The following is a 25,820-nucleotide window of genomic DNA, read 5'->3' as shown; positions in this document are numbered from 1 at the left end:
AGAACAGAAGTTTATTTTACACACCTGAAATGATATCGTGTCTACACCCTGTCTTATAGAAGTATCTTTTTGTGTGTGGTAATTTTTGCAATAACACCTTAATTCCTCTTCCTGTAGTCCCTAATGTCAGCCGAAATGGAGATCCTTTTGTACAAACATCAATTGTGGAAGCAATTGCAACTGTTGACAGAGCTATAAATTCAACACGTACACACCTGTTTGACAGGTATCCCCTTCTTTTTTAACTGAGAAGTCAAAATTAATATATATAGTAGGAATAATGAAACATTTAGTAAGCAAGAAGCCATTTTATTATTGAAATGACAATGTTAACACATCTGGTTAGTTCTGGGAATAGTAGTCATTTAGCATGGAAAGATCCCTATTACTTAAACACTAAGTTGCTGAGAACAAATTTTTTATCTGTTGAGATCTCTATTCACTGAAGTAGTTTTTCTGGGGAAACAGTGTGTTATAAAAGTCTAGTAAATGTTTACTTCCATATTCTTTTATTAAACATATATGTTTGTTTTTGTTTGCCTTCCATTTTGAGATGAGTGACCAAGGTATGTTCTAATCATGTTGAACTTTTATAGTATGCAGTGTTATGTTGCAACTCCTGTGTGCACTTACTTGTTTGTTTGTTTTCCAAATTATCTATTAGTCGTCCTCGTTCTCCAAATGATTTGCTCGCCTTATTTCGATACCCAAGGGATCCATACACGGTTGAGCAAGCAAGAGCTGGGGAAATATTTGAAAGGACATTACAGCTTATTCAAGATCATGTACAGGATGGTCTAATGGTTGACCTGAATGGAACAAGTCAGTATTCTTTCCTTATTTTTCAGTGATGAAGTTTCTTAAGTCATCTTCAAAAGAGATTTTTCAGAATCTGGGTCCCAATTGCAGAACCCTTACGTTGAAATCAGTGGAGTATGATTTCACAAAACAAGGAGAAATATGTTTATGTTATTCAGTCTTTGTTTTGCACACTGCTACATTATGGTCAAGCTTGATTTGATTGAGCTCTCCTAGTAGAGTGCTTCTACTTTTCATCACATTGACATATTAGGGAAAAAGTCGTGTTCAGATTCTTCTTCTGATCATATTTGGTATAATGGATTTGTCTAATGTATCCTGTGTGTTAATTCATTAGGATCATTATTTCATTGCAAACCTCTGTTATGTATTAAGAATCAGTACTTGCTATTTCTTTAAGTAAAAATTTGGTATCATCTTGCAGAAAAAAAAAATAAAAAATAAAGATACAATGAGAAGGATTTATGTTATTTATGAAACAGTGCTTCCACAATTGCCTCAGTAGTATTCAAAGAATTATTTGCTACTCATTCTTTAAGTACTGTATCAAATTAAGCTAATTGTTTGCTTTAACTCTGATCTCATGTATTGAAAACCACATTTCTTTTGCTGCTTTTTTAAAAACAGTGCAAGAATGCAGTATTTAGTATTTCTACCTTTTAGGTATTGAACTCCCAAGTACAAATTCATGAAGTCCAGATGGAGCATATATAACTAGCATGTGTGTGTAGATATGTGTGAGGAAATGCTTGAAACGTAGGACTGAAGTATTTGGAAATAATGATGGAGTTTTAGGAGAGCTTTTGAGACTTGAAACATAGCCAAAAGCGACAATGAAAATCTAGAGGAAATATTTTTTCTTATTATATTTCTTTTGATGTTTATAATTGAGTATTTATTGTAACTTCCGAAAATGTTAACTCTGACTGACCCTGAACTAGTCAAGTATTTATAAGACCAAAGACTGCAGGCTTTGTGGAGTACTGTAACAGTTGATAGTAAAAGAAGCTTGTTACTCATTATTAGAGCTGAGTAAATAATTTGTGATAAAGTTAACCACAAAAACTTATACTAAATTCTTTAAAGGTTTGTGTTTTATAAGAGCACACAATTTAATTTGCCTATCTGATTAGGTGGGTGTGCAAATATATCAAATATAATACTGACACAGCGCATTGTAACAGTAAGGATATCTAAAATCTGATAGCTTGACTGCTTTTCACTAGTATTTGTAATAGAGGAAATCAATCACCTAAGGCTTACATCACCTTAAAAATTATCATTAAAGCATGCAAATACAAGGTAATGAACACAAAATCATGCAACTTTCTGGGAATTCTGCAAACTGCAAATTCTGTTCACAACCAAAACTTACTTCTCAGCCCTACAAAATCTATAGAATCTGGCTTTTAGAGAAACTTGAATAATAAAATAAATCTGTTTTCATTTAAACAGCCTAATATTCAGATTTTGGTATTCATATTTGTCCTTACTTGGTTTTATTTCAAAATGCAGGGCCCAATGAAATGTGTTATTTAGCACGTTTGCATTGGGAATAGTTGAGAAATTCGACAATTTCCTATTCAGAGACTTTTATGAAAAATCTTGGACTATTGCAAGGAAAGACGATGGAGCCAAATTCTCCTCCACAGTGCCAGACAATATAACAAGGGAAATGGCCACAAATTGCTGCTTGGGAGGTTCAGCTTGGATGGTAGGAAACGCTTTCTCACCAGGAGGCCAATGCAGAACTGGAGCTACTTATACAGAAAGGCTGAGTAGTCTCAGTCTTTGGAGGTTTTCAAGACCGCTAGACAAGGTACAGCTGAGCTGGCCTGATGCTAGAGACAGCCTTGTTTCAAGCAGGAGCCGTTGAATCTAACCTATAGATGAGATGTCACCTCCCACTTGAATTTGAACTTGAAGCAATATATATGTCATAGTCCCAAAGGTGAATAGTATGGATCCCAGAGGAAATCTGTGTCAAGTGTTATGCAAACAATAATTTTCTTTACAGTGGACTGCTCTGAATAACGTGAGTGCAGATTACTCCATATCACTTGTCTAAGAGACCACTCCTCTGTTTATCTAAGTTGGTCATAATTTTTTATGTGTTTTTTTGTTCTTTTTTTTTTTAATTTCTTGCAATTCTTCAACTTGACCTAATATTAGTCATTGCTCAAATGACCAAATGACCTAATGCTCTAATATATGTATGTGATTATTCTTTTTTTTTCCTTTTTTTCTTCTTTTTTTTTTTTTTTTTTCTGAACAGTAAGGGTATTAATCATGTTGACAGTACAGTATTATAAAATAACTTTCCAAAGAAACACATGATCTTTGGCGACTATGAGTCTATGAATCTTTGATTTTCTTTCTTTTTTCTTCTGGTTTCAGGTTATCACTATAATGACCTTGTATCTCCACAGTACTTGAATTTGATAGCTAATCTCTCAGGCTGTACAGCCCACCGACGAGTGAACAATTGCTCAGATATGTGCTTTCACCAGAAGTACAGGACACACGATGGAACATGCAACAACCTGCAGCATCCTATGTGGGGCGCTTCTCTGACAGCCTTTGAACGTCTGTTAAAATCAGTCTATGAAAATGGATTTAATTTGCCTCGGGGAATCGAACCCAGGAGGCTCTCTAATGGATATGCACTCCCAATGCCTCGATTGGTTTCAACTACTCTGATTGGAACTGAAACTGTAACTCCTGATGACCAGTACACTCACATGCTCATGCAGTGGGGTCAGTTTCTTGATCATGACCTTGACCTCACCGTTGCTGCCCTAAGTGAGGCCAGGTTTTCAGATGGTCAGCATTGCAGTTCAGTTTGCACAAATGATCCTCCATGCTTTTCGATCATGATTCCACCAAATGATCCCAGAGTTAGAAATGGTGCACGCTGCATGTTTTTTGTACGCTCCAGTCCAGTTTGTGGAAGTGGCATGACATCTCTCTTGATGAATTCTGTGTACCCACGAGAACAGATCAACCAGCTGACTTCATATATTGATGCATCCAATGTGTATGGCAGTTCAGACCATGAAGCACTAGAAATCAGAGACTTGGCAAGTCAAAGGGGTCTTCTGAGACAGGGCATTGTACAAAGATCTGGCAAACCCCTTCTTCCATTTGCTACTGGCCCACCAACAGAATGTATGAGGGATGAAAATGAGAGCCCAATTCCCTGCTTCTTAGCTGGTGATCAGCGTTCTAATGAACAGCTGGGTCTTACCAGTATCCACACCTTGTGGTTTAGAGAACACAACAGAATTGCCACAGAGCTACTGAAACTCAATCCACACTGGGATGGTGACACAATATATCATGAAACACGCAAAATTGTTGGTGCAGAAATGCAACACATAACATTTAGCCACTGGCTACCTAAGATCTTTGGAGAGGTAGGCATGAAGATGCTTGGCGAATATAAAGGTTATGATCCCAGTGTTAATTCTGGCATAACTAATGAGTTTGCAACTGCCGCTTTTAGGTTTGGTCACACACTCATTAATCCTTTTCTGTATCGACTGGATGAAAATTTTGAACCTATTCCACAAGGCCATCTACCTCTTCATAAGGCATTCTTCTCTCCATTTCGGATTGTAAATGAAGGAGGCATTGATCCACTTCTAAGGGGATTGTTTGGTGTTGCTGGTAAGATGCGTGTCCCATCACAATTACTCAATACAGAGTTAACAGAAAGACTCTTCTCCATGGCACGTACTGTGGCTTTAGATCTGGCAGCTATGAATATTCAGAGAGGCAGAGATCATGGAATTCCTCCCTACCATGATTTTAGAGTTTACTGTAATCTTTCTTCAGCTCAGACTTTTGAAGATCTGAAAAATGAAATTAAGAATCCTGAAATCAGGGAGAAACTTAGCAGGTGAGCCTGAGGTGAAGAAAAATAATCCATTATCTAAGTGTGCATGTGAAATTAGTAGCTAAATGTCTTATCTGGAAGAAAATATTTGTTAAGAAAGTGGTAAAGAGATTTTTCTAAAGAAACTTCTGACCATATCAGGAAACAGATGTGGAAAATTCCCACATGCATTTAATTACTCCACTTCTAGAGCCCAGTGAACAATATGAAGTTGCATGCATTCATGAAAGTATTGATTTGAAACAACTTTTTATAACTGCTGCTAAATATGAATGTTATTTTAAGGTAAGGTCATATTTAATGCCAGTCTCATGCAAAGATTTACATGCTCTGTTTCATCCATTCCATACTAAACAAGAACTAAACTAAGAGAAGAATATCAATCACTCTATTTTCACTGTATTTTCATGTGTACATCCTTCACCACAAGTAATCTGGTCTTCTTTAGAAGGATCAAAGTCTGAAACTAAGCCTTCAGCTACCTTCCATCTCTTGCTTATCTACACAAAATAAAAGAGAATAAGTCTTTGGTAGCATAAAAGGAAAAGTGTTCAGAGGGGCAGGAAAGAGAAGCTATTGAAAAGGGAAGTTATTAGGAATCAAAAGAAATCTACTGCGAGAAATGAAATTGTGGAGTAGACATACAGTCCCCCATGCTACTGCTCATGTATATGCAATGTACATTGCTGGATTTCAGTACACCAGAACATAGGTTCTTCACAAAAAATGTAGCACTACCACTGTCATTTTTTATTGTGTGTTATTCATATATTTTCCCCTTAGTTTTCTTACTTACTGTTGTTTTGTTTTTGTAAATGAATAATATTTGGTACTAAATCTTCATGTTATTCTTTTTTAGGCTGTATGGTTCCCCACTGAACATAGACCTATTTCCTGCTTTAATGGTAGAAGACTTAGTTCCAGGGAGCCGACTGGGGCCGACTTTGATGTGTCTGTTAAGCACCCAGTTCAGGCGTATTCGGGATGGAGACAGGTAAATTGAAATACCATGGAAACCAAAAGTAATTTTAAATAGAGGACGCTTAACAGTAGTTGAATGTCTTGTTTCAAGATCAAACCACATTTCTTATTTTCATTGGAAAGGTGAAGAAATGAGGTTTAAAACTTTGTTACAAGCTGTGATTAATTCATTTTTTAAATCTATTACTTTTTATGATGAATGTATCCAAGCTCCAAAAAACACCACAGCCAACATATGCTGATCAAGCATGGTTCTGTAAGCTAGAAGTTCATTCATGATTTTCCTGTTACTAGTTATTCAAGTCACTTAAGTTTCTGCAAAGTGGGTGTTACTTGTCTTTTATTAGTGTTTAATTATTTTATTTGCAGAGAAATTGGGATAGTTGAGACCCCTTGGTCACCTCTGCTGCTAAGCCTAGGTTAAAAAAGTACTTTTCTGTGTATATGACCACACCATATATTTCAGTAGAAGCAGAAGCAGTATGTGCACTTAAAGTGCATTAAAAGCAGGTTGTCCCGAAATACACAATTGAATAATTGTTCTTTGTTCTTTTGTTCTTAAATTACTTTACATGCAAATTATGAACAATTTCTCATTGTGAGTTTCTACAGTACCAGGAATTAAAAATAAATAAATAAATAAATAAATAAATAAATAATCATTGCTTTTGTTACCACAGCCAAACTCCTCTGGGTAAATTCAACATACACATGTGGAATTTGAAAGTCATTTTCCTCATTTTGACATCATTTGTGACCTACAATCCTGTTTTTTACATGGCATGATGGTTGAAAGACTTGTACTGATTAGTTCTGTCCTAGTTGAAAAAGAAATAGAGGATGAATTAGGAAATTAGATGTGATTTACTTTATCTAATATTATTTGCTTTACATTAGTTATATAATTACTACTTAAGGTAGTATAAAGGCTTTTTTTATTTCTGTAGTCAATACCAAAAGTCTTTTTGTATGCTTTTTTTTTTTTTTTTTTTTTTTTTTGTAAAAACAACTTTCTTACATAAAATCTGTTTTAACGTTAAACTGTAAAACATAAAAATCTCATGCCTGGAGGCAGAAAGAGTAAAAGTAGATATATATGTATTATGTATTCCAGATTGCTGGTGACAAGTACCTATTTGTGTCACAACAGGATAATGATACTGCTTTTTTGTGTCTGTGTGCACTTTTCCAGAAAAAGATTTCTCTCCCCCTCCCTGAAACAATATTTAGTAACTATAGGAAAACATTTAATATTTAGGAAATGGGATTCTGCTGTCCAAAGAATACAAATATTTTGAAGCAACCTGCCAGCAAATAGTAAAATATTATTAGACATAGTGAAAGCAACTCTCACTGTGAAAAACCCTCACAATGGGCAGAGGATCAAAGCTGTCAGCACCACGCAAAACAAATGTGCCTGTGCAGGGAAAAGGAGTAATGTTTGAAGTGAGCCTAATTTGATGTCAAGATGGAGATTCCTTAATCTGTTTTTCTGATTCTGGTGCTTGGAATTACATTGGCTACTATCCAACACCTTATGAAAATGATACAATAAATTTCTGTAGTAAATTTAACAATCTCAGTTATCTTAATCTTAAAATATGTGTAGATTAGCCATTATCTACATATCTTCTCAGCAATTCTCTCTCTATATAATATATTATGTAATATACTATATATAATAATATATTGTTACATTATATTATTATATTATTATTATATTATATTATATTATATTATATTATATTATATTATATTATATTATATTATATTATATTATAATACTAATCTATCTATCTATCTATATATGTATGTATGTATATTTTTTTTACCTATAGGAAAGTTGTCTGGGAAAAAAATCTATGGTAATCTAAAACTACCCTAAAAGAACCTTGAACCTGGTAGTCTAGATGACATCTAAATCTACGCATTTTAGATGTCTGAAGGTATCCAAGACATTAAAATGGAGCAAGAAAATATGTCAAAGATTTTGTTGACAAAATTGGTCCCTTTCAGAGTTTCAACCCAAAACAAAGTGGGGCTGAAGTGACACCAAATGCTTACCTTTAGGTATCTGGATCATACCCTCAGATACATTCCACTATGTGCCCATTATGGCCAAAGAACCAAGGAGCATAGGCTCAGGCTAATGCAAACCCAAAGAGTTATATATGGCATCGCCTTAAATGTTGTGTGTGTTTCTGGGCTCCAAAATATAAGAAAGATGTTAAGATACTTGAAAGCATCCAGATTAGATCAACAAAGCTGGTAATAGGGCTGGAAGGCATGTCCTGTGAGGAGAGGCTGAGGACCCTGGGGTTGTCCAGTCTGGAGAAGAGGAGGCTGAGAGGCGGCATCAGTGATCTTTGCAGCTCCCTGAGGAGGGGACGCATAGAGGTGCTGGTCTCTGCTCCCTGGTCACCGATGACAGGACATGAGGGAACAGCACAGAGCTGTTCCAGGAGAGGGTTAGACTGGGCATTAGGAAAAATCTCCATACACTGAGAGTGGTCAAACACTGGAAAAGGCTTCCTAGAGAGGTGACTGATGCCTCAGGCCTGTCAGTGTTCAAGAGGCATTTGGACAATGCCCTCATTAATATACTTTACCTTTTGGTTAGTCCTGAAGAAGTCAGACAGTGGACTAGATGATATTTGAAGGTCCCTTCCAACTGAACTATTCTATTCTAATGTAAAGATATCTGGTAACTGAACCTATAGAATAATTAATTTAATTCTGAATACAGTATTGCAAAATCTGTGCATGTTTTGTATTTTTTTTTTTCACTAGAAAACCTGTCTTTTCTGTGAGATTACAGGTTATGGTATGAGAACCCGGGTGTGTTCACGCCTGCTCAACTCACTCAGATCAAGCAGACATCTCTTGCCAGAGTTTTGTGTGACAATGGTGACAACATAACCCGGGTACAACATGATGTCTTTAAGGTGGCTGAATTCCCACATGGATATAGTAGCTGTGAAGATATTCCTAAACTGGATCTCAGGATGTGGCAAGATTGTTGTGAAGGTCAGTACACAGGTGGATTTTAGTGTATTAATGTATGCTTTGTTTGGTGTTGGTTCGTTTCATTTTAAGAAGATATTTGATTCATATTCACTTTTTGTTAAGATATATTGCATGGTTACAAACTCAGATTTGGAGCACATTGCTATTTAACTTCCTAAGAGAAAAAAGAAAAAGAGTGGGGAAGATTCTTTTTTACTGAAGTGTCCTCTTTAAGGAGTTGTCTATTCATCTGACATTCTACCAATGGATGGATTCTCTCTTGCTACTGATCAGCTTTCATGCTGAACAATCTCTTTGAGATCACCTTTTTATCTCTTGTAACTGCAAAGCTTTAAAGGAAATAAGTGTAATAATGTTCCTTCCTTGTTAATAATGAAATAAGATAAAAAACGTGACGCCCATCTACAAGGGCTGGAGGGCAGACCTGGGGAACTATAGGCCTGACAGTTTGACCTCAGTGCCAGGGAAGCTCATGGAGCAGATTATCTTGAGTGTCATCATACAGCACTTGCAGGGCAAGCAGGTGATCAGGCCTAGTCAGCATGGGTTTATGAAAGGCAGGTCCTGCTTGAGGAACCTGATCTCCTTCTATGACAAAGTGACGCGCTTGGTGGATGAGGGAAAGGCTGTTGATGTGGTCTACCTTGACTTCAGCAAGGCTTTTGACACCGTCTCCCACAGCATTCTCCTCAAGAAACTGGCTGCTCTTGACTTGGACTGGCGTACGCTTCGTTGGGTTAGAAACTGGCTGGATAGCCAGGCCCAAAGAGTCGTGGTGAATGGAGTCAAATCCAGTTGGAGGCTGGTCACTAGTGGCATTCCCCAGGGCTCGGTGCTGGGGCCAGTCCTCTTTAATATCTTCGTCAATGATCTGGATGAGGGCATTGAGTGCACCCTCAGTAAGTTTGCAGATGACACCAAGTTAGGTGCATGTGTCGATCTGCTCGAGGGTAGGAAGGCTCTGCAGGAGAATCTGGATAGGCTGGACCAATGGGCTGAGGTCAACTGCATGAAGTTCAACAAGGCCAAGTGCCGGGTCCTGCACCTGGGGCGCAATAATCGCAAGCAGATCTACAGGCTGGGAGAGGGGTGGTTGGAAAGCTGCCTGGCAGAGAAGGACCTGGGAGTACTGGTGGATAGTTGGCTGAATATGAGCCAGCAGTATGCTCAGGTGGCCAAGAAGGCCAACAGCATCCTGGCTTGTATAAGAAGCAGTGTGGCCAGCAGGTCTAGGGAAGTGATAGAGTGATAGTCCCCCTGTACTTGGCTCTGGTGAGGCTGCACCTCGAGTACTGTGTTCAGTTTTGGGCCACTCGCTACAAGAAGGACATGGAGGTGCTCAAAAGAGTCCAGAGAAGGGCGATGAAGCTGGTGAGGGGTCTGGAGAACAAGTCCTAAGAGGAGCAGCTGAGGGAGCTGGGTTTGTTCAGCCTGGAGAAAAGGAGGCTCAGGGATGACCTTATTGCTCTTTATAAGTACCTTAAAGGAGGCTGTAGTGAGGTGGGGGTTGGTCTGTTCTCCCACGTGCCTGGTGACAGGACGAGGGGGAATGGGCTAAAGTTGCACCAGGTTTAGGTTGGATATTAGGAAGAACTTCTTTACTGAGAGGGTTGTGATGCATTGGAATGGGCTGCCCAGGGAAGTGGTGGGGTCACCACCCCTGGAGGTCTTTAAGAGACATTTAGATGTTGAACTTAGTGATATGTTTTAGTGGAGGACTTGTTAGTGTTAGGTCAGAGGTTGAACTCGATGATCTTGAGGTCTCTTCCAACCTAGACAATTCTGTGATTCTGTGAAAACAGCTAAACAGCTACCACCAGCCTTGTGTAATGAGTGATCATTCATATATTAAACTGCACACGGTAAACATAGATTTGAGCAGTGTATGTTGTAGATAACTGCTTTCCTGTCTTCCTCTTTTTGTGGACAAACATTCCTATTCATTTTCATCTCCTTCAGCTTTTAGGACAGAGGGAAAACTTTTTCTTCAGCAATAGGTGGAGTTTTCCCCAGAAACAGAGTTTACTTAGCACTGTTGTCATGTAGCAAAAGAAATCGAGAATCCCATGATGCTTGGTAGCCAAAATATTGGCCTCTAACCCATGTTGCATACAGATTTTCAGAATGACCTCTGTTTAAGCATCAGCACATCAGATGTTACTGCATCTTTCACACAGTTAGAAGATCCCTTCCCAAGAGTATCTTCTGCATCATACAGATTTACGGAATGATTTGCAGTAGCATCAACAACAACATTCTTCAGAGGACGATGACATCTCTCTGTTGAGCTCTCCTTGACAGTATTATCTTCTCATGATGAAGCTTGATTGTTATCTTCATGTCTGAAAAAGTAGATTCACGAATTTCATAGAATAGAATTATTTAGGTTGGAAAAGACACTTAAGATCATTGAGTCCAACCATCAACCTAACAATACCAAGTTCACTGCTAAACCACATCTCTAAATGCATCTTTTAACAACATCTTTTAAGTACCTCCAGAGGTAGCAACTCCACTGGACAGCCTGTTCTGATACCTAACCACCCTTTACAAGAATAAATTCTTCCTCGTATCCAATCTAAACCTCCCCTGGTACAACTTGAGGCTGTTTTCCTCATATCATTTCTCACCTGAGAAAAGAGACTGACAACTTTGCCACTTCTAACTCTTTTCAAGTAGCTGTAGAGAGCTATGAGGTCTCCACACAAGATCCTTTCTTCTGGAATAAACTAAGTTCCCTGAGCCCAGTTCCCCGATCTGCTCCTCATGTCCTGTTTTCTAGTCCCTTTACCAGCTTCATTGCTCTCCTGTGAATGCATTCCAGCAACTCAGTGTCTTTCTTGCAGTGAATGAACCAAAACTGAACACAGTACTCAATGTGCGGTATCACCAGTGCATGTAGAAGGGTACAGTCACATCTCTAGTCCTTCTGACCACACTATTTCTGATGCCATTGGCCTTCTTGATCCCCTGGGCACACTGCTGGCTCATGTTCAGCTGGTTGTTGACCAGCACTCCCAGGTCCTTTTCTGTCAGGCAGTATTCCAGCTGCCACACTTCCCCAAGCCTATACCACTGCATGGGATTTGTGTAACACCTGTCAGGAAGTTTTCTGTGGAACTCTGCTCATCTAGAAATTACCATCAAACAAATTACTAACTGTAAAAAAATAAATAAATAATTTTACAAAGGATAATGGTATTATCTGTTCATGATTATTAGTATCTTAAAATTTACTGAGTAAAAACCTCACTTTCAATACAAGTAGTATGTGGAAACACTGATGAGAGGTACCTGGATCTGAGATATTCTGATCTGAGATATTCATCTTTTCTTTTGCTGATTGTTTTGGATTTACTGCTGCTGAATAAGCTAGTAAAATTCAGTGAAAAGATGTGCATGGATGAAGAACCAGTGGACTGTACTTCTGAGAAAGCAGTCACACTCACAGCAGTCACACAGTCACACAGTAGTGTATGTTTAATTCCTTTGGGGGAAAAAAAAAAAAAAAGTAAGTATCCTGAGGAACAGAGAGTCTTTTAGTGATGTATCTCAGAATTCAAGAATTTTACAGTTTAACTGTAAAATGTAAACTGATGGAGGATGTCCCTTCAACCTAGTACAGACACAGTTACTAATGAAGAATTGTTCTATTATGTCTTTACCATGACAACAATCTTGTGTCATTAAAAGTGTAAAACAAATGAACCAGCAAAAAGATTTAATGTTGCAGTTTGGCTTTTAAACTGATGATTTTCCAGTACTGTTTCTTTGATTTTATTACTATTGTTTGTTTATTTAGATGAAAAAAATTAAACCATATTCATTTTCCATATTTAAAATACTGCTTATTTTATAATTAAAATTCTTCTAGAGTGTACTGAGTTAAATATATCATTGCACTTTATGTATGTTTAATAAGTGACCCATATGTTCAGCTGTGTTAGTTTGGTTATAAAACATCTGTTTTTGTTATCCTTCCTGTTTTGTTAATGTCAAAATACTTTTCCACATGAAGAATAGAACTTCTTAGTTACAAAAAGCTACTTCTTACATTTCTTGAGTAAAGCCAGTGTTTGTTTCTTATAAAGCAGAACATTATTCCTTTTTATAATAACAATACCAGATTACCTTTACATTTCAGTTAACAAATCATACAACAGAATTGCTAGTTTATGGTGTGGAAAAAAAAACACATGAATTCCACTGAAGTACACAAGACTTTCTTCTGGTTTCCTTCACTTTCTATCTTTCTTTATGTTGTTGGAAAATATTGTTGGAGACAGAAGTTACTGAAGAATTATTGCAGCTCTTTGTTTCAGCAAAGAGCATCCAAACTTCAGATTTTCCAAAGAAGCACTTTTAGTGCTTTATTTCAGGCTTAGTGTAAAAAGGACTTTTTAAAAAGTACTCAGTATAGTTTCTGTGATTACTGTTACTGACTTTTTATTTCCACTTTTTTTATCTCTTTCCTCAAAGATGAGCATATTATTCTGAACATGACAAATGTTTCTGAGATGACTTACATGAAAAAAAAAAAGAAGAACGGAGATTATGTGCAAACAGAGTGGCTCAAATGGAAACATGGTTTTACTCAAAATATGTAAAGTGGAAATGTTGTCCATTGTGAGTCTTTAAAAGTTTTGCACAATTTGTATAAATCATAATGAAAAATATCTTTAATCTTTCTTTCTTTTTTTTTTTTTTTTTAATGTCAAATAATAACCCAGTAGGAAGTGATTCAGTCAAGGCACAATTTACCCCCCTAAGTATAAACTGGTTTAGGAAGACAATTTTCCTTAGCAGTTTGTCAGTTAGCAACCAACATATCTTCTGAATCAGATAATGATCTTTTTGGATTAATTCTGGAAGACACTGTTATAAAAATTAGGATTAAACATATTTAAATCCCACCGGTTAAGACACATACTTCCTCTGAGACCATTTATATATGGTCTTCCAGTGGGATAGACCTAAATTTATGGATTCTTGCATTTTAAAACCAGACAATGAATTATGTCATAGTTTATGTTTGCATTGACCACATTCATCTCTTTAATTTAAGCATGTCTTTCAGGAAGGCATCAACTATTTGTTTTAACTATTGTGCTTTATTCCAAGCTACAGCTTGTCTGACTTTTACTTCTAATATCATATCTTATTACGTTCTTCTTATTATGCCCTTTTGTCTTCAATGAAAATACCAACTAACACTGGGCTAGGCCCTAAATGTTGTGGAAGACTTTACAAATTTTGAAATGTTAACAGCAGTCTCAAGGTGAGAATGCAAGTTCTTTTGTAACACTGAAAATTGTTTACCAAGAGATCTTCAAAATATCAAAATACAATTCATGCCTGGCCATGTTTTCTTTTCACAGAGATCTTGAGGTTTGCTTTTGTCATATCTTATTTATATGTGTCTTCTATGGTTAAATGTACCTTCTTACATTTAAATGTACATTTAAAGACAGTGTCTATTAGCCTCAGAAAACTTCTAAGTATATCAGACTACTAAAATGAAGTTCCGTGGTCTGAGATTTAAAGACCTTTTAAGACCATTTAAAAACCTTATTTTTTCTTTGAACAGAATTTTGTTTATTATAGTCCATCATATCTGCATGATAACACATTTTATTAAGAGAATCAATGTATATATTTTTTTAATATTTCATCCAATCAAGAAAATTATTTTTTCTACCTATGGTGAGTAGCATACAGTTCTACAATTCTGTCCTCTGACAGTACTGCATCTTTGCTAGCAGGATTCTCATGCCAGTAGTTCCTGTAGCTAGTGAAAAGCAAGGGGAAGCAGTAGGCTGACATTTATTCCATTTAAACACTCCAGAACCCCAGAGGTAAGACCCCAGTCTCTTGAAGTCAACTGCAGGCAGTATAGAAAGAGGTGTTTCTACAGGACAATTCAGGCTGCAATCTCCTTTTTACTTTGCCTTTTTTTTACTCTGTCCATTGACTGTAAAAGAAGCATTTGTAGGAAAGCATCTTAATGTAGGTGTCTCAGTGATTTGTAACAAAACAAGGCAATCTGAGTCTCTTTATTTGTGAACTGTTACTATCTTTCTCAGACACTTATACCATCACAGTCTTATGTACAGATCAGTTATTGGCAAATTTCTTGCTTTGCAAATTTCTATTTAGCCCATGTATTATCTGTCTGTCTGAATCCACCTTTTCTGATTGTTCTTTGTAGTCCAAAGATATGTGGTTTTAATCTGCATAACTTTCTAAAACTATATTTTTTTTAATTTTTCTTCTGAGAAGATTATATTTGCCTTTTTTTTTTTTTTCCTTATTTCAATAACCTAAGGTTCTCCTTTATTTTCCTGTTCATTTTTTGTACAGAAAATGAATTGGTCTGCTTATAGCTAATTTGGGCAAATTTTAGGTAGACTGAAAAAAAAAAAAAAAAAAAAAAAGCAGAACTTAAGCAGAACTTTAGGCTGATTTTTAGGCTGATTTTTCTAATTTGCCAGTACTGATAAGATGTTCATATACATATATAATACATATATATACACACATATATATATGTATACACACACATATATATATATACACACATATATATAATACATACATATATATATGTATATATATATATATGTATAATATATATATATACACACACACACACACATAAACTTCTTGTTTAAGGCTTTCTGAAAGCTAAAGCATTTTGTCCTGCACCTCTCAGCAATAACAATTTTCTCCCTTATTCGTCTGAAATGGAAACCAAGAACTAGAGTTGTTCATTTGGCAACTTGACACTTTTAAGTCCTTAAAAACTACAGAAATGTCAGGTCTGGGTACTTGAAGTTGCCCCTGAACATATGTTTCTCATATTTATCCGTGTAAGGCGCTAAATCCTTCCCAGGATTTTGGTGCTTTGATTGTAAACACCAGTTTAGGATGAGAAATAAAGAATAGGCCATTGTGCTTTTGTACCAAAGAAAAATCTAGAGAAGACCTTAGCAACTATTAAAGAAAGGTGATTTTTTTTTTTTTTCAGAAATGACTTCCAAAAGAAGCTAAAATTTCTATGGCATTCAGGAAAATTTTAAGCAACAGATTGCTTTAAGAAAAAAATTCTTCTGACCAAAACTAGTTCTTTTTCCAGTGACCCTTCAAAGTGACCCTTTTCTCATCACACTAAATATAGAAGTATCTAGGGGTAATCAAAAATGTCTTCATGGCAAGTATCTTACAGACACAGCAGTCTGTTCCCATCTGAAAGAGCTTAGTTTCTGAGTGAGCAGCAAGACGTTTGTGTGAGAAGCAGCAGAACACACAAGAAGAATGAACAATATGTTGGCAGCCAATATCATGTAGTTCTTTAGTGCTGCATTTATTATAGGAGGAAGGGAATAAATTTAATCAAGGAGGGAACATGCTGAAAGGAAGGAAAAGAGAAGGAGAACTGATAAACTGGATAAACTGTTCAAGAATGATTTGCAGGTACTGCTTTCAAATTGAAAATTAATCAGGGCTTTTTTTTCCCCCCGTCTTCATTAATATCAAACCATGAACAAACTTTTTTAAAGTAACAGAGAGATTATGTCTTATTTAAATATAAGTCAAAAACAATAAAAATAATCTAAGATACATATTTTCATATAAGCACAGAGCAACCAATATATTACCAGTGATAGGACCTGCAGGAAAGGTGTTAAGCTGAGGCAGGGGAAGTTTAGGCTGGACATCAGGAAGAGGTTCTTCACCGAGAGGGTGGTCGCACACTGAAACAGGCTCCCCAGGGACGTAGTCACTGCACCAAGCCTGTCTGAATTTAAGAAGTGATTGGACCGTGCACTTAGTCACATGGTCTAACTTTTGGGTAGACCTGTGCGGTGCCAGGAGTTGGACTTGATGATCCTTGTGGGTCCCTTCCAACTAGGGATATTCTATGATTTCTTTAATTTACATGGAACAAGAATTTTACATTTGTTTTTCACATTGCTCAGTTCAACAGTGTTTTGAGACTCTTTCTTGACTTGAAACTTGTGCAATGATTTGTGTTAATACTTTAAGTATTTGGTATAGGTACTGCTAAATTCGAAAAGAGTATTTGCTAAGATGTTACTGCCTTTTTGAACCAAACTTGTTCTGCTGCATGTTAAGAGAAACATCAAAGAAAATATCTTCTTCCCCTATTCAGTTGCTTTCATTGCTCATTCTGCTAATACCAGGCTTAACTGGGATAATACATCCATGGGATCCTGTTATTCAGCTTTCCATTTTGTTTTGTTAGCATACTCTTTGGTTCTAATAGTTGAACGTGCTGTTGGTTTGTGAAACATCCTGGCCTGCGATGACTTTTTGTTTTTAAAGCTTCTGCAAACAGAAATAAGAAAACTTCTATTTTCTTATTCTCTCCTCTCCAAAGTGCTGTTCCATTTATTTATTTATTTATTTATTTTTAAATGGGACTCCTTTCAAATACTCACTGTTTTTGGAAGGCTAAATAATAACTGGAAAGACATACTTCATCCTGTGAAGTCATCCTCTTTGGATCTTAGGAGAAAATTTCTGTTATAATTGTCCTCAGGCTTGAGACTTCTACTCTACTGAATAAAGTGTTTTAGTTCTTAGTGACTGGTGATACCTTCAAATCTCTTACCTTTGTACATAGGGCTGGTCAACCAATAAAGAATGCAGATGTTCTTCAGGATTTAATTAAATATTCTCTTTCAAATGCCAAATATAACAAACCTGGAATAGATGAGAAAGCAACAGGCTGTTTTTTCTATTATTGTTTTCCTCCATATGTAACTATCTCATTCCAAAAGAAGAAAATAGTTAAAAGCCAAAAGAGTGGAAATTTTGGATATGAAAAGGACAGTTAAAGTAGTAGTGATACATTTGTGGAAAAAAAAAAAATCTTTATTCCTTTGTTTCATAGCAAAAAAAGCTGGTCTGTGAATAATAAAATTTTCTACTTCCAGCTGACTTAAGTATTGCATCCCTCAGAGATATTCAGTTGCCTTCAAGCTGATTCCATAGGGATATGCCTTTGCCAATTCAGAAGATACTGTGAAAATATATTAATATAATATAAATTATATTAAAATATATTATATATAGTATGGTTTGTAATGTTTAATTTCTTGCTTAATTTCAGACTGTAGAACTAGAGGACAGTTTAATGCATTTTCATATCACTTTCGGGGAAGACGTTCTCTTGACTACAGCTTTCAAGAGGACAAGCCCTTGAAGAAAATGAAAATTTCCAAAACAGTAAGGTGAGAGGGTTTTTGCTTTGTTTTGTTTTTAAAGTAAGAGAAAGCATTTGTTTTCAAAATGGAATGAAACTGATGTATTTCTTTATAAGTGCATACCGCTTTTTTTTCCAGTCTCTGCTTTCTTCAGTTTATCATTGATGTATTTCATTCTGACACTTATGCATGCATAGCCACTACAAGCTCAAAATTGTTTAAGTCTCTTTGTGTGTGACACAGTGTAGTACTTCTTCCTGTGCTGTACAGGAAAAAAAGCTAGTATTAAGTGTAATTTGAGGGATTTGGAATCCCACAGCCCTGCTGTGCCTGTAGCAACCAGACTGTATTGTTTCCTTTTCTGCTCAGAGCTGCCAGGTCCTCCTACAGTAAGAGGAAACCAAGTGTAGATAAAACGAACATAAACATTTATTATAGAGATTAATAGAATTAATAGAGATTGCTTCTAGTACCTCAAAGAAGCAGTGGAGGGCAGGGGTGCTGCAGAGAGACAATGCTGTTTATAACTCTATGGTCCTCAAAATTCAAGCAAGGTCCTCAAAATTCAATCCTCAAGCAAGGAAGTAAACCACAATGTCACAAATAATCTACATAGTGTCCCTACAGTTTCCAAGGAACCAAAACTTATCTTTGATTTAGTGTGATGAAATGAGTCCTGCTTGGACACTTTATAAAGAAAATAAATGGAGATCCTTCACTCTCTTATTTAACCGAACATTCTTCATTGTTTCCATATATATGTGTTCTTTTAGCAAATAAAATTATCTGCTTGACTGAGAAGAACATTGGTTCATATTCAGCCAGAGTCTACCCACTCAAGGCAAGGAAAGTATCTGGATAGATATTTAGAAAGTTATGTTTATTTCAGCAGTTTCAAATATTCAATTGAATGTACTGAAGATACACCAGCATTATAGTTCAATTAATTGGTAGGAAGTTGTTCTGAAGAAACAGAGCCCTTAGATGTTAAGAGTAAAAGGTTTCTAATCTTAAACAAGAAAAGGCAGTAGCTAAGTCTAAGCTTACTTAGAGACAATAGAAGAAGAAAAGAAAGACTCATTGGAAGGAACCCTTGAATGAGGATGTTTCATGTGGTTATGCAAGTGAACAGTTAGAAGCCATTGAATTTACAAATTAATGTAATTCATTTTTTTAAAAAAATAGTCCCATAATTATATAAAGCTGCAGAAGGGTTAAATTGCATAAAAACGTAAGCAAGAAAATATAAACATATAAACATGTATCTGAGAAACAGCTCGTTTTTGTTAACACACTGTTAACTTTTTCAGAAATGAAGTTCATAGATCTACAACAGTCAAAGTGTTAATTAGGACTACAAAATTGTAAAGTTACAATACTTTATTTAAAGCATAAAAAAAGCTAGAGCAACAACATTCTTTTAACATTCTTGTCAATTCTTATGTATTTAAATTACATTTCTGGTGAGATCTTTTTTTCTTTTTTTCCTCCTCATTTTCAGTAACATAAGCAGGTGGGGAAGATTAAACATTTAGTTACAAAATAGCAGCTGGTTTACTTGAACTTTGGCATGTTATGTTGTTTTGAGTTCCTTTTCTTTAATTTAGATGAAAAAGTATGGGAAACTAAGTAGCTTGAACACCTGCCAATAAGTGCAGTTTTAATTTATACAGGAAGATAAATCATGAGTCCTAATATAGAAAAGAGTACTTTGCAGGTTCATTCTTTGGGTATCCCTTAGCTCTGGGGAAGACATGCTAACAGAATAGGAATGCTTGTATGGATTCAGAGATCTTAGTGTAATAAGTGTAATTAGTGTTTTCCTGGTTTTGAATACATTAGTTTTTTTAAATCTTGCCAAATAATGTATTATATATTATAGACAGTTCCTTTCATAACTGTATACATTTTTCCCATCAACAGAGAGAATCAAGTAACACAAGTTAGTGTTGTATGACGCTTATCAGGAAAATGCTAGAAGTGCTATAGTCAGAATACTCTAGACTTTGTCTATGATAAACAGCATTCATTTCAAATGTTAATCACGTTGGACACAGGAACGTGTCTATATCTAAAAGCGCTTTTTCCCACCTGTGTATGAAAACCAACTTATTTTTAAAGACATTTCTTTAAATACATTGTTTGCTAATGAGTAAATAGGAAAAAAAAACTATGAATCTTAATGTGAAAGGTGAATTTCATGTTTTGAAGTAACACTTTTTAAAGCTCTTTCAGTTTAGTCTGCTTTTCTATTTAAGGCTCAAGAGATTCTAAGGCTCTTTTCCCAATGATTTAAGGTGATGCTCTACAGTGTCACAAATGACAACTTAGTGTTTCCCCGTGCATTGTGTACATACATTATTCTTCTCAGCAGAAGAAATTCATTGTCACTAGTGACATCAACAGTAATCCATAACTCACCTGACCTGAGTCTGTCATCAGCACTGGTGGGTCTGGTGTACTGTTGTGGCTCACTGGTGTTCAGTGTGGCCAACTGCCTACACTTGTTGGTTCCTCTTTACATTTGTGCTAAGTGTTCTAAAATATCAAGACAGATAGAAATGAGCTAGGTGAATTGACATGGCATCAATTTCTTGCAGTTCTATGAAACAGAGTAAATATTTTCGTAATGCCACCTCAGCATCTGATGAAAATGCAAACATGCCCATAGTGAATGACTTCAAAGAATTTGTTTTGGAAATGCAAAAAACTATTTCAAGCCTCAGAAACCAGGTAAGGTGCTATACAGAATAGTTTCTAACTCTAGATTTAATTTACAATGTTCTCCTAACATCACTTGTCTTATGTTTTTAATATTTAGACATCCACTGCAGCCAAAAACCACCACATAGTATCTCAAACAAAACACAACACAGAACATGGTGTGTGATTATTCTTTATTTCTATATTCTTCTGAAATCATATTAAAATATTATTTGATCTATTCTATAGATATTTTTGACTTTTGAACCTGAAGCTTTCTGTAAACATTGAATTCTAAACATGAGATTAATCTTGCCCTAAAAATTTGTGTGTAGTTGAAAAAAAATCTCTTTTTTAAATCTGAAATGCAATGCATAGTGCATAGAATCAGTGCTCTAAGTCTATACTCTAAATTTAAGTCTATGCTCAGGGCATAGAATCTAAGTAAAACTATGATTAAAATGTGGAGTCCATAAGAAATCATATGCCAGATTGCCATAGTTAAAATCTAGATCACTTACTTTTACGATGCAGCATAGCTTCCTCATTCAGAATAACTCAGACATAATGACTCAATATCAAAATAATATAAGAACTTGGTTTCAAAAATGGATTCTGTATAGGACAGATAAATCCAAAATAGGCCAAAGATTTTGCCTAGAAAAGTAAGCTCTAGCTTTTCAATGTAATTTATAAATATACATCGTGTATTTATTTACATAGCAGATTGCTTCCATCTTTGATGGCATTATTTAATCTTTGTTACACTCATCATCAATGAGTGCTCTGACAGTGGAAATGCTTTGGTAGGCCAAGTTAAGTCTTATTACATTTCATTCTGTTTTTCTGTCTTTTTTGGATGTCAAAAGGACCAAGGGATTTTTAAAGATGGTTCCTTTACTGTTCTCAAATGGCACACAACCAGCTAGCTATACTAATCATATAACCCCTATTTTTCATCATTAAGAAAAAAAAATACAGTCAAAGATCCAAGATAACTTTTTAAATTAAGGTTATGGGGGTTTTTAGCTCCTTCTCATTCAGACTTTTTGGAAAGTTTATATTTGCCTTAGTATATATATATGTCAGATGTAGTTTGCATGTCTTTGTATGTTCAAGATGTATATTCCAATGGTAGGAAAGATGTATCCTTTGTTAGGTTTCCTTTGAAAGTCTGTTTACATATTCATTACACATTTCCAGGTTTTTAGCATTATGCAAACTAGATAGAAGAAAAACCCAGACAAGTATTTATCATACATGGCATAGCATAAGAGAGAAGACAGAATACCTTGCACAAATAAAAACTTTGCTTTTACTCATTTTTTTAATACTTACAGATAAAAAAACTTGAATCACGCCTCAGTAAAACTGATTGCACTGATGAAAAGGGTAAATCATATTCCAGCAATGAAACCTGGAAAAGGGACCCTTGTACTGTGTGTGAATGCAAAGTAAGTATGTACTTCAGTTATTTGGTGCAAAAAGAGATTCTGTTCTCATATCCCTGCCCATTACAATGTTTTTAAATCCACCTCTTGTTTACATTTATTATATTTCCATTTATTAAATATTAAATATTTTAATATTTATTATATTTCCATTTTTATGGATGGTACTGGCAAAATTAGCTACAAAATTAATTGCACTTCTTGAAAAAGTCTGTTAAAATCCTTGAAAAACAATAAAAGCATATCTAGCTTATTGCTAAATTTTCATTTTCTTTTATTATGTTAGCATTTTAAAAAATGTAGTCAAAGAAATATGGGGGCACTTGGCATCCCAGTTTCATGCCTGAATGTTAAATAAGATGACATACTGTTCAGGTATAATGTAGAAGGTACTATAAGGCATAATAAGAAGGTATAATACAAAAAGCCTTCTCAATATCAATTGATACTGAAGTAAACTATATGAAGTTTTTTTTTAATAACCAAGATCTTAGAGGGGATGAATGAAAACACATGCTTCAATAATGGGAAAAAAGATACTTCTTGATTGGAAAATGTAGCTAAGTATGGTCTGGTTTCATTCCTTGTTTTCCCAACACAGGTTGGTCAGATTACCTGTTTTGTGGAGTCGTGCCCGCCAGCTGACTGTGAAGCTCCTGTGAAGATTAAAGGAGCTTGTTGTCCAGTCTGCTTAAAAGAAAATATTAATAAAAAGAAGCCATAAGTCTTCTTTTTTTTTAGATTTTAGGGTGCATACTCTTTGTTTCAATGCCTGCTGATGGCAAAAACTACAGGCTTAAAACAGCAAGAAATCAAGATTACAACATTCTAATGGTGCTGTAACAGTATAACATAATGTATCATTGTATTTTCTGCCCATGAAGGTAATCACAATGCAAAAATTAATGAAAGGGAAACTAGCAAACAGGTCAAAGTTAATTGTGTGTTAAGCTTCTCAGGTTAGACAAACTAAAAACTGGTGCTACTTTAAGAGAACACTGTCAGGTAGTTTTAGGTATCCAAAATGACTGGGCTTCAGACTTAGGCTAAAATGAACACTTTTCCCCCATCTATGATTAGTAATGTTGAAAGTTCCATTTTCAGTTCCAGTCTGACTTGAAATTTAGCTCTTTATTATTACTTAGTAAATGATGGGAAAGCAAAAGGTCACTCACTGTACCCAAACCAATGCAATAGAGGACCAGTTTCTGCAAACCACATATGCATGGAAATGCTGTTGAATCACACTATCATTTCTACGTATGGACCATCAAGAAAATAAAGAAAAACAGAGTGCACCTTTCAACATTCTCTTGTTCACTGAGCAAAATTATTCAATATTTTCGAACTAGAAAGGCTGGAATTACTAGGGGAACATGAGTAAATGTAATTGGAAGATAGAAAAAGCAATTGAATGTATATTACAGGTATAATTGACAGTGTTCCTCATTTTAGGAAAACACACATGGCAGAGTAGCATTTGATCTTAACATGAACATAATCTTTATGTCAAAACATATGTAATTGCTTGGCAACTTATTTTTGTTTCATCTATTTTAAATCATTGTAACATGACCATCCAGTCCCGTTTCTAAGCATGCTTCTCTTAATCTCAGATCAGCTCACATATTTGTATGGCCCTGTTTTGAGAATGTGAAACCACGTCACATGCCATTTTATATACAAAAATACCTACTGACTTTCTGTGCATATTGTCAATAGACATATGTTCCTGATTATATTGTGGCACTGTTTGTTGAAAAAAAAAAAAAAAAAAAAGAATCTAAATCAAGCATCATGATTAATTGTGGATTGACTACTTTTTCTGACAAGGTATTTGATTTTTATTTTTTTGTTCAATTTCATCTAATGCATATATATTTTTACCTCATATTTTTATCGTTCATGTTAAAAATGGTCTGCCAATGGACTTTAGTTCCCATTTAATAAATGTTTAACATAATAGAGTATATGTCTACACTAGCATTTCAAAGTTGTATACTTTTTAGAATACAAACTGCATATTTTTGACCAGGACTTATATATTATATTCAGTGAAGGACAACTATCATACCTCATTTTACAGTTTTTTGTTTGTTTGTTTGTTTTTTGTTTATTCAGAAATTATTCTCTCCCTAATTACTTAATATTTTAGAATTTATGGCTCTGTCCTTAATTCCCAAGTTAGGACTAACATGAACCAAGCTCTTCAGGTTTTCACTGACTTCTGAATTTTTTGTTCAAACTGAGGGAGCAGAGATCTGGAATCAAAGAACTCTGCACAAAATTTAACATTCTCATCTTAAACATTTCAGATTATGCAAACAAACTGAATACTTAATTATTGCATGATAAGTCAAATACCTGTCTAATAACTAACCTAGCACAACTAAATAAGTTCTGGTATTATATTTTGGCACATAATTTCTCTGATTACTAACATTAATAATTTCAAATTTGATAATCAGATACCATGCCACACATTCAAACTCTGGTGTATCTTTAAAGCTTGCTAAAGAAAATCATTTCATACTATAGTAAGAACAATATGTACATGTGAGTGGTGTGTTAAAGATGTGTGGTAGAAGGTACACATAGAACTGCAATTTATATTTTTTAGAATATTTTAATTGATTTTATATACAATGTTTTGACTTATGTAATTTTCTATTTTAATACTTTCAGAAATTGTGTGTGGCGAGCATGTTTGAGTATCATATCTAGAGGCTGTCATTCCTGTATTTCTTTGATACTCTGGTATTTTGTTGACTTTTACTGAGAGTCCAAACCACATGTCTCGTCCTGTAAGTCCAACTCAGATGGAACTCCCATTGACCTATAGCAGGAATTCCTCAAAGAGGAAGGATTGCGGAGCTGAACCAAATATAATTTAACTGTCTAAATAGATACATAAATCAGTAATACATCCAGCTGGTTACTACTTACATTCTTTTATTCCAATTTCATATTAAATAAACTTTCTCAAAATTTCCACGTATTGAAGAAAAGAGTTTCCATTTATACATTATAAAATAGTAACATATATCCGATTGTTCATTTTCTTCAGCCTCCAGAATAAAGAGGGAGGCTTTCTTCGATGTTCACTGTTTATTCATATGGTATATAAAATGGGCTTAGGAGTCTGGATATGCTTAAATAAGTGTAATTTTGAGTTATTTTCCACTGTCCATCGGATTATAAACCATTCAGGAAAAACACGTCTTTACGCAGTTTAAAGTGTAATCAGTCATGGATTGTGCTTGTTTTATTGTCATGTCTGCAGAATCAGCATTAATTTTAACATTTCTGAAACAGTGGCCAATGGCTAGATGACCATTTTCTCAGTATCCACTGTGAGAATATTGCTGTAATATGTTGCAAAATTTACATATTTATTTTCTTTTTTTAATGTTACCTAAAGCAAAGTCTTTGTTGTTTTTATTTTAATCAGTAAATTTACCAAAGAACTGTTTGCACTGTATAATGAATGCTTTTCAGTTAAAATAAAATGGGCCACATTTCCAAGTAAACATGATTTCTTCTTGATAGATATATTGTTTAGATTAATTGCTGAAGATTCCAGTATGAAGATTTTATTCAAAGAACTATAGCACTTCTCTTATGCAGGATAGTTACGACTCCATTTCCAATAAAAAAAGAATGAGCTAATGAATTATGTAGATAGATTCTTTATGACACATAAATCATCTA

General features: G+C 35.1%; 1 protein-coding gene across 1 annotated transcript in view; it reads left to right on the top strand.

The window, feature by feature from the left end:
- PXDN (peroxidasin) overlaps positions 1 to 25,551 on the top strand; it is an 86,481-nt gene extending 60,930 nt beyond the window's left edge. The window contains exons 15-23 of the mRNA XM_084283550.1: positions 118 to 226; positions 665 to 822; positions 3,217 to 4,720; positions 5,577 to 5,711; positions 8,517 to 8,725; positions 17,862 to 17,982; positions 20,556 to 20,688; positions 21,999 to 22,112; positions 22,711 to 25,551. Of these exons, the coding sequence (XP_084139676.1) occupies positions 118 to 226; positions 665 to 822; positions 3,217 to 4,720; positions 5,577 to 5,711; positions 8,517 to 8,725; positions 17,862 to 17,982; positions 20,556 to 20,688; positions 21,999 to 22,112; positions 22,711 to 22,833 (2,606 nt within the window). The 3' untranslated portion in view covers positions 22,834 to 25,551. The remainder of the gene's footprint in view (positions 1 to 117; positions 227 to 664; positions 823 to 3,216; positions 4,721 to 5,576; positions 5,712 to 8,516; positions 8,726 to 17,861; positions 17,983 to 20,555; positions 20,689 to 21,998; positions 22,113 to 22,710) is intronic.
- Positions 25,552 to 25,820: the final 269 nt, after the last annotated feature.

The sequence above is a fragment of the Netta rufina genome, assembly GCF_964035555.1.
Source record: "Netta rufina genome assembly, chromosome: 3".
NCBI classification, from domain to species: domain Eukaryota; kingdom Metazoa; phylum Chordata; class Aves; order Anseriformes; family Anatidae; genus Netta; species Netta rufina.
The sequence above is the reverse complement of the archived record's forward strand: the minus strand, read 5'-3'. Positions and strand labels throughout refer to the sequence as shown.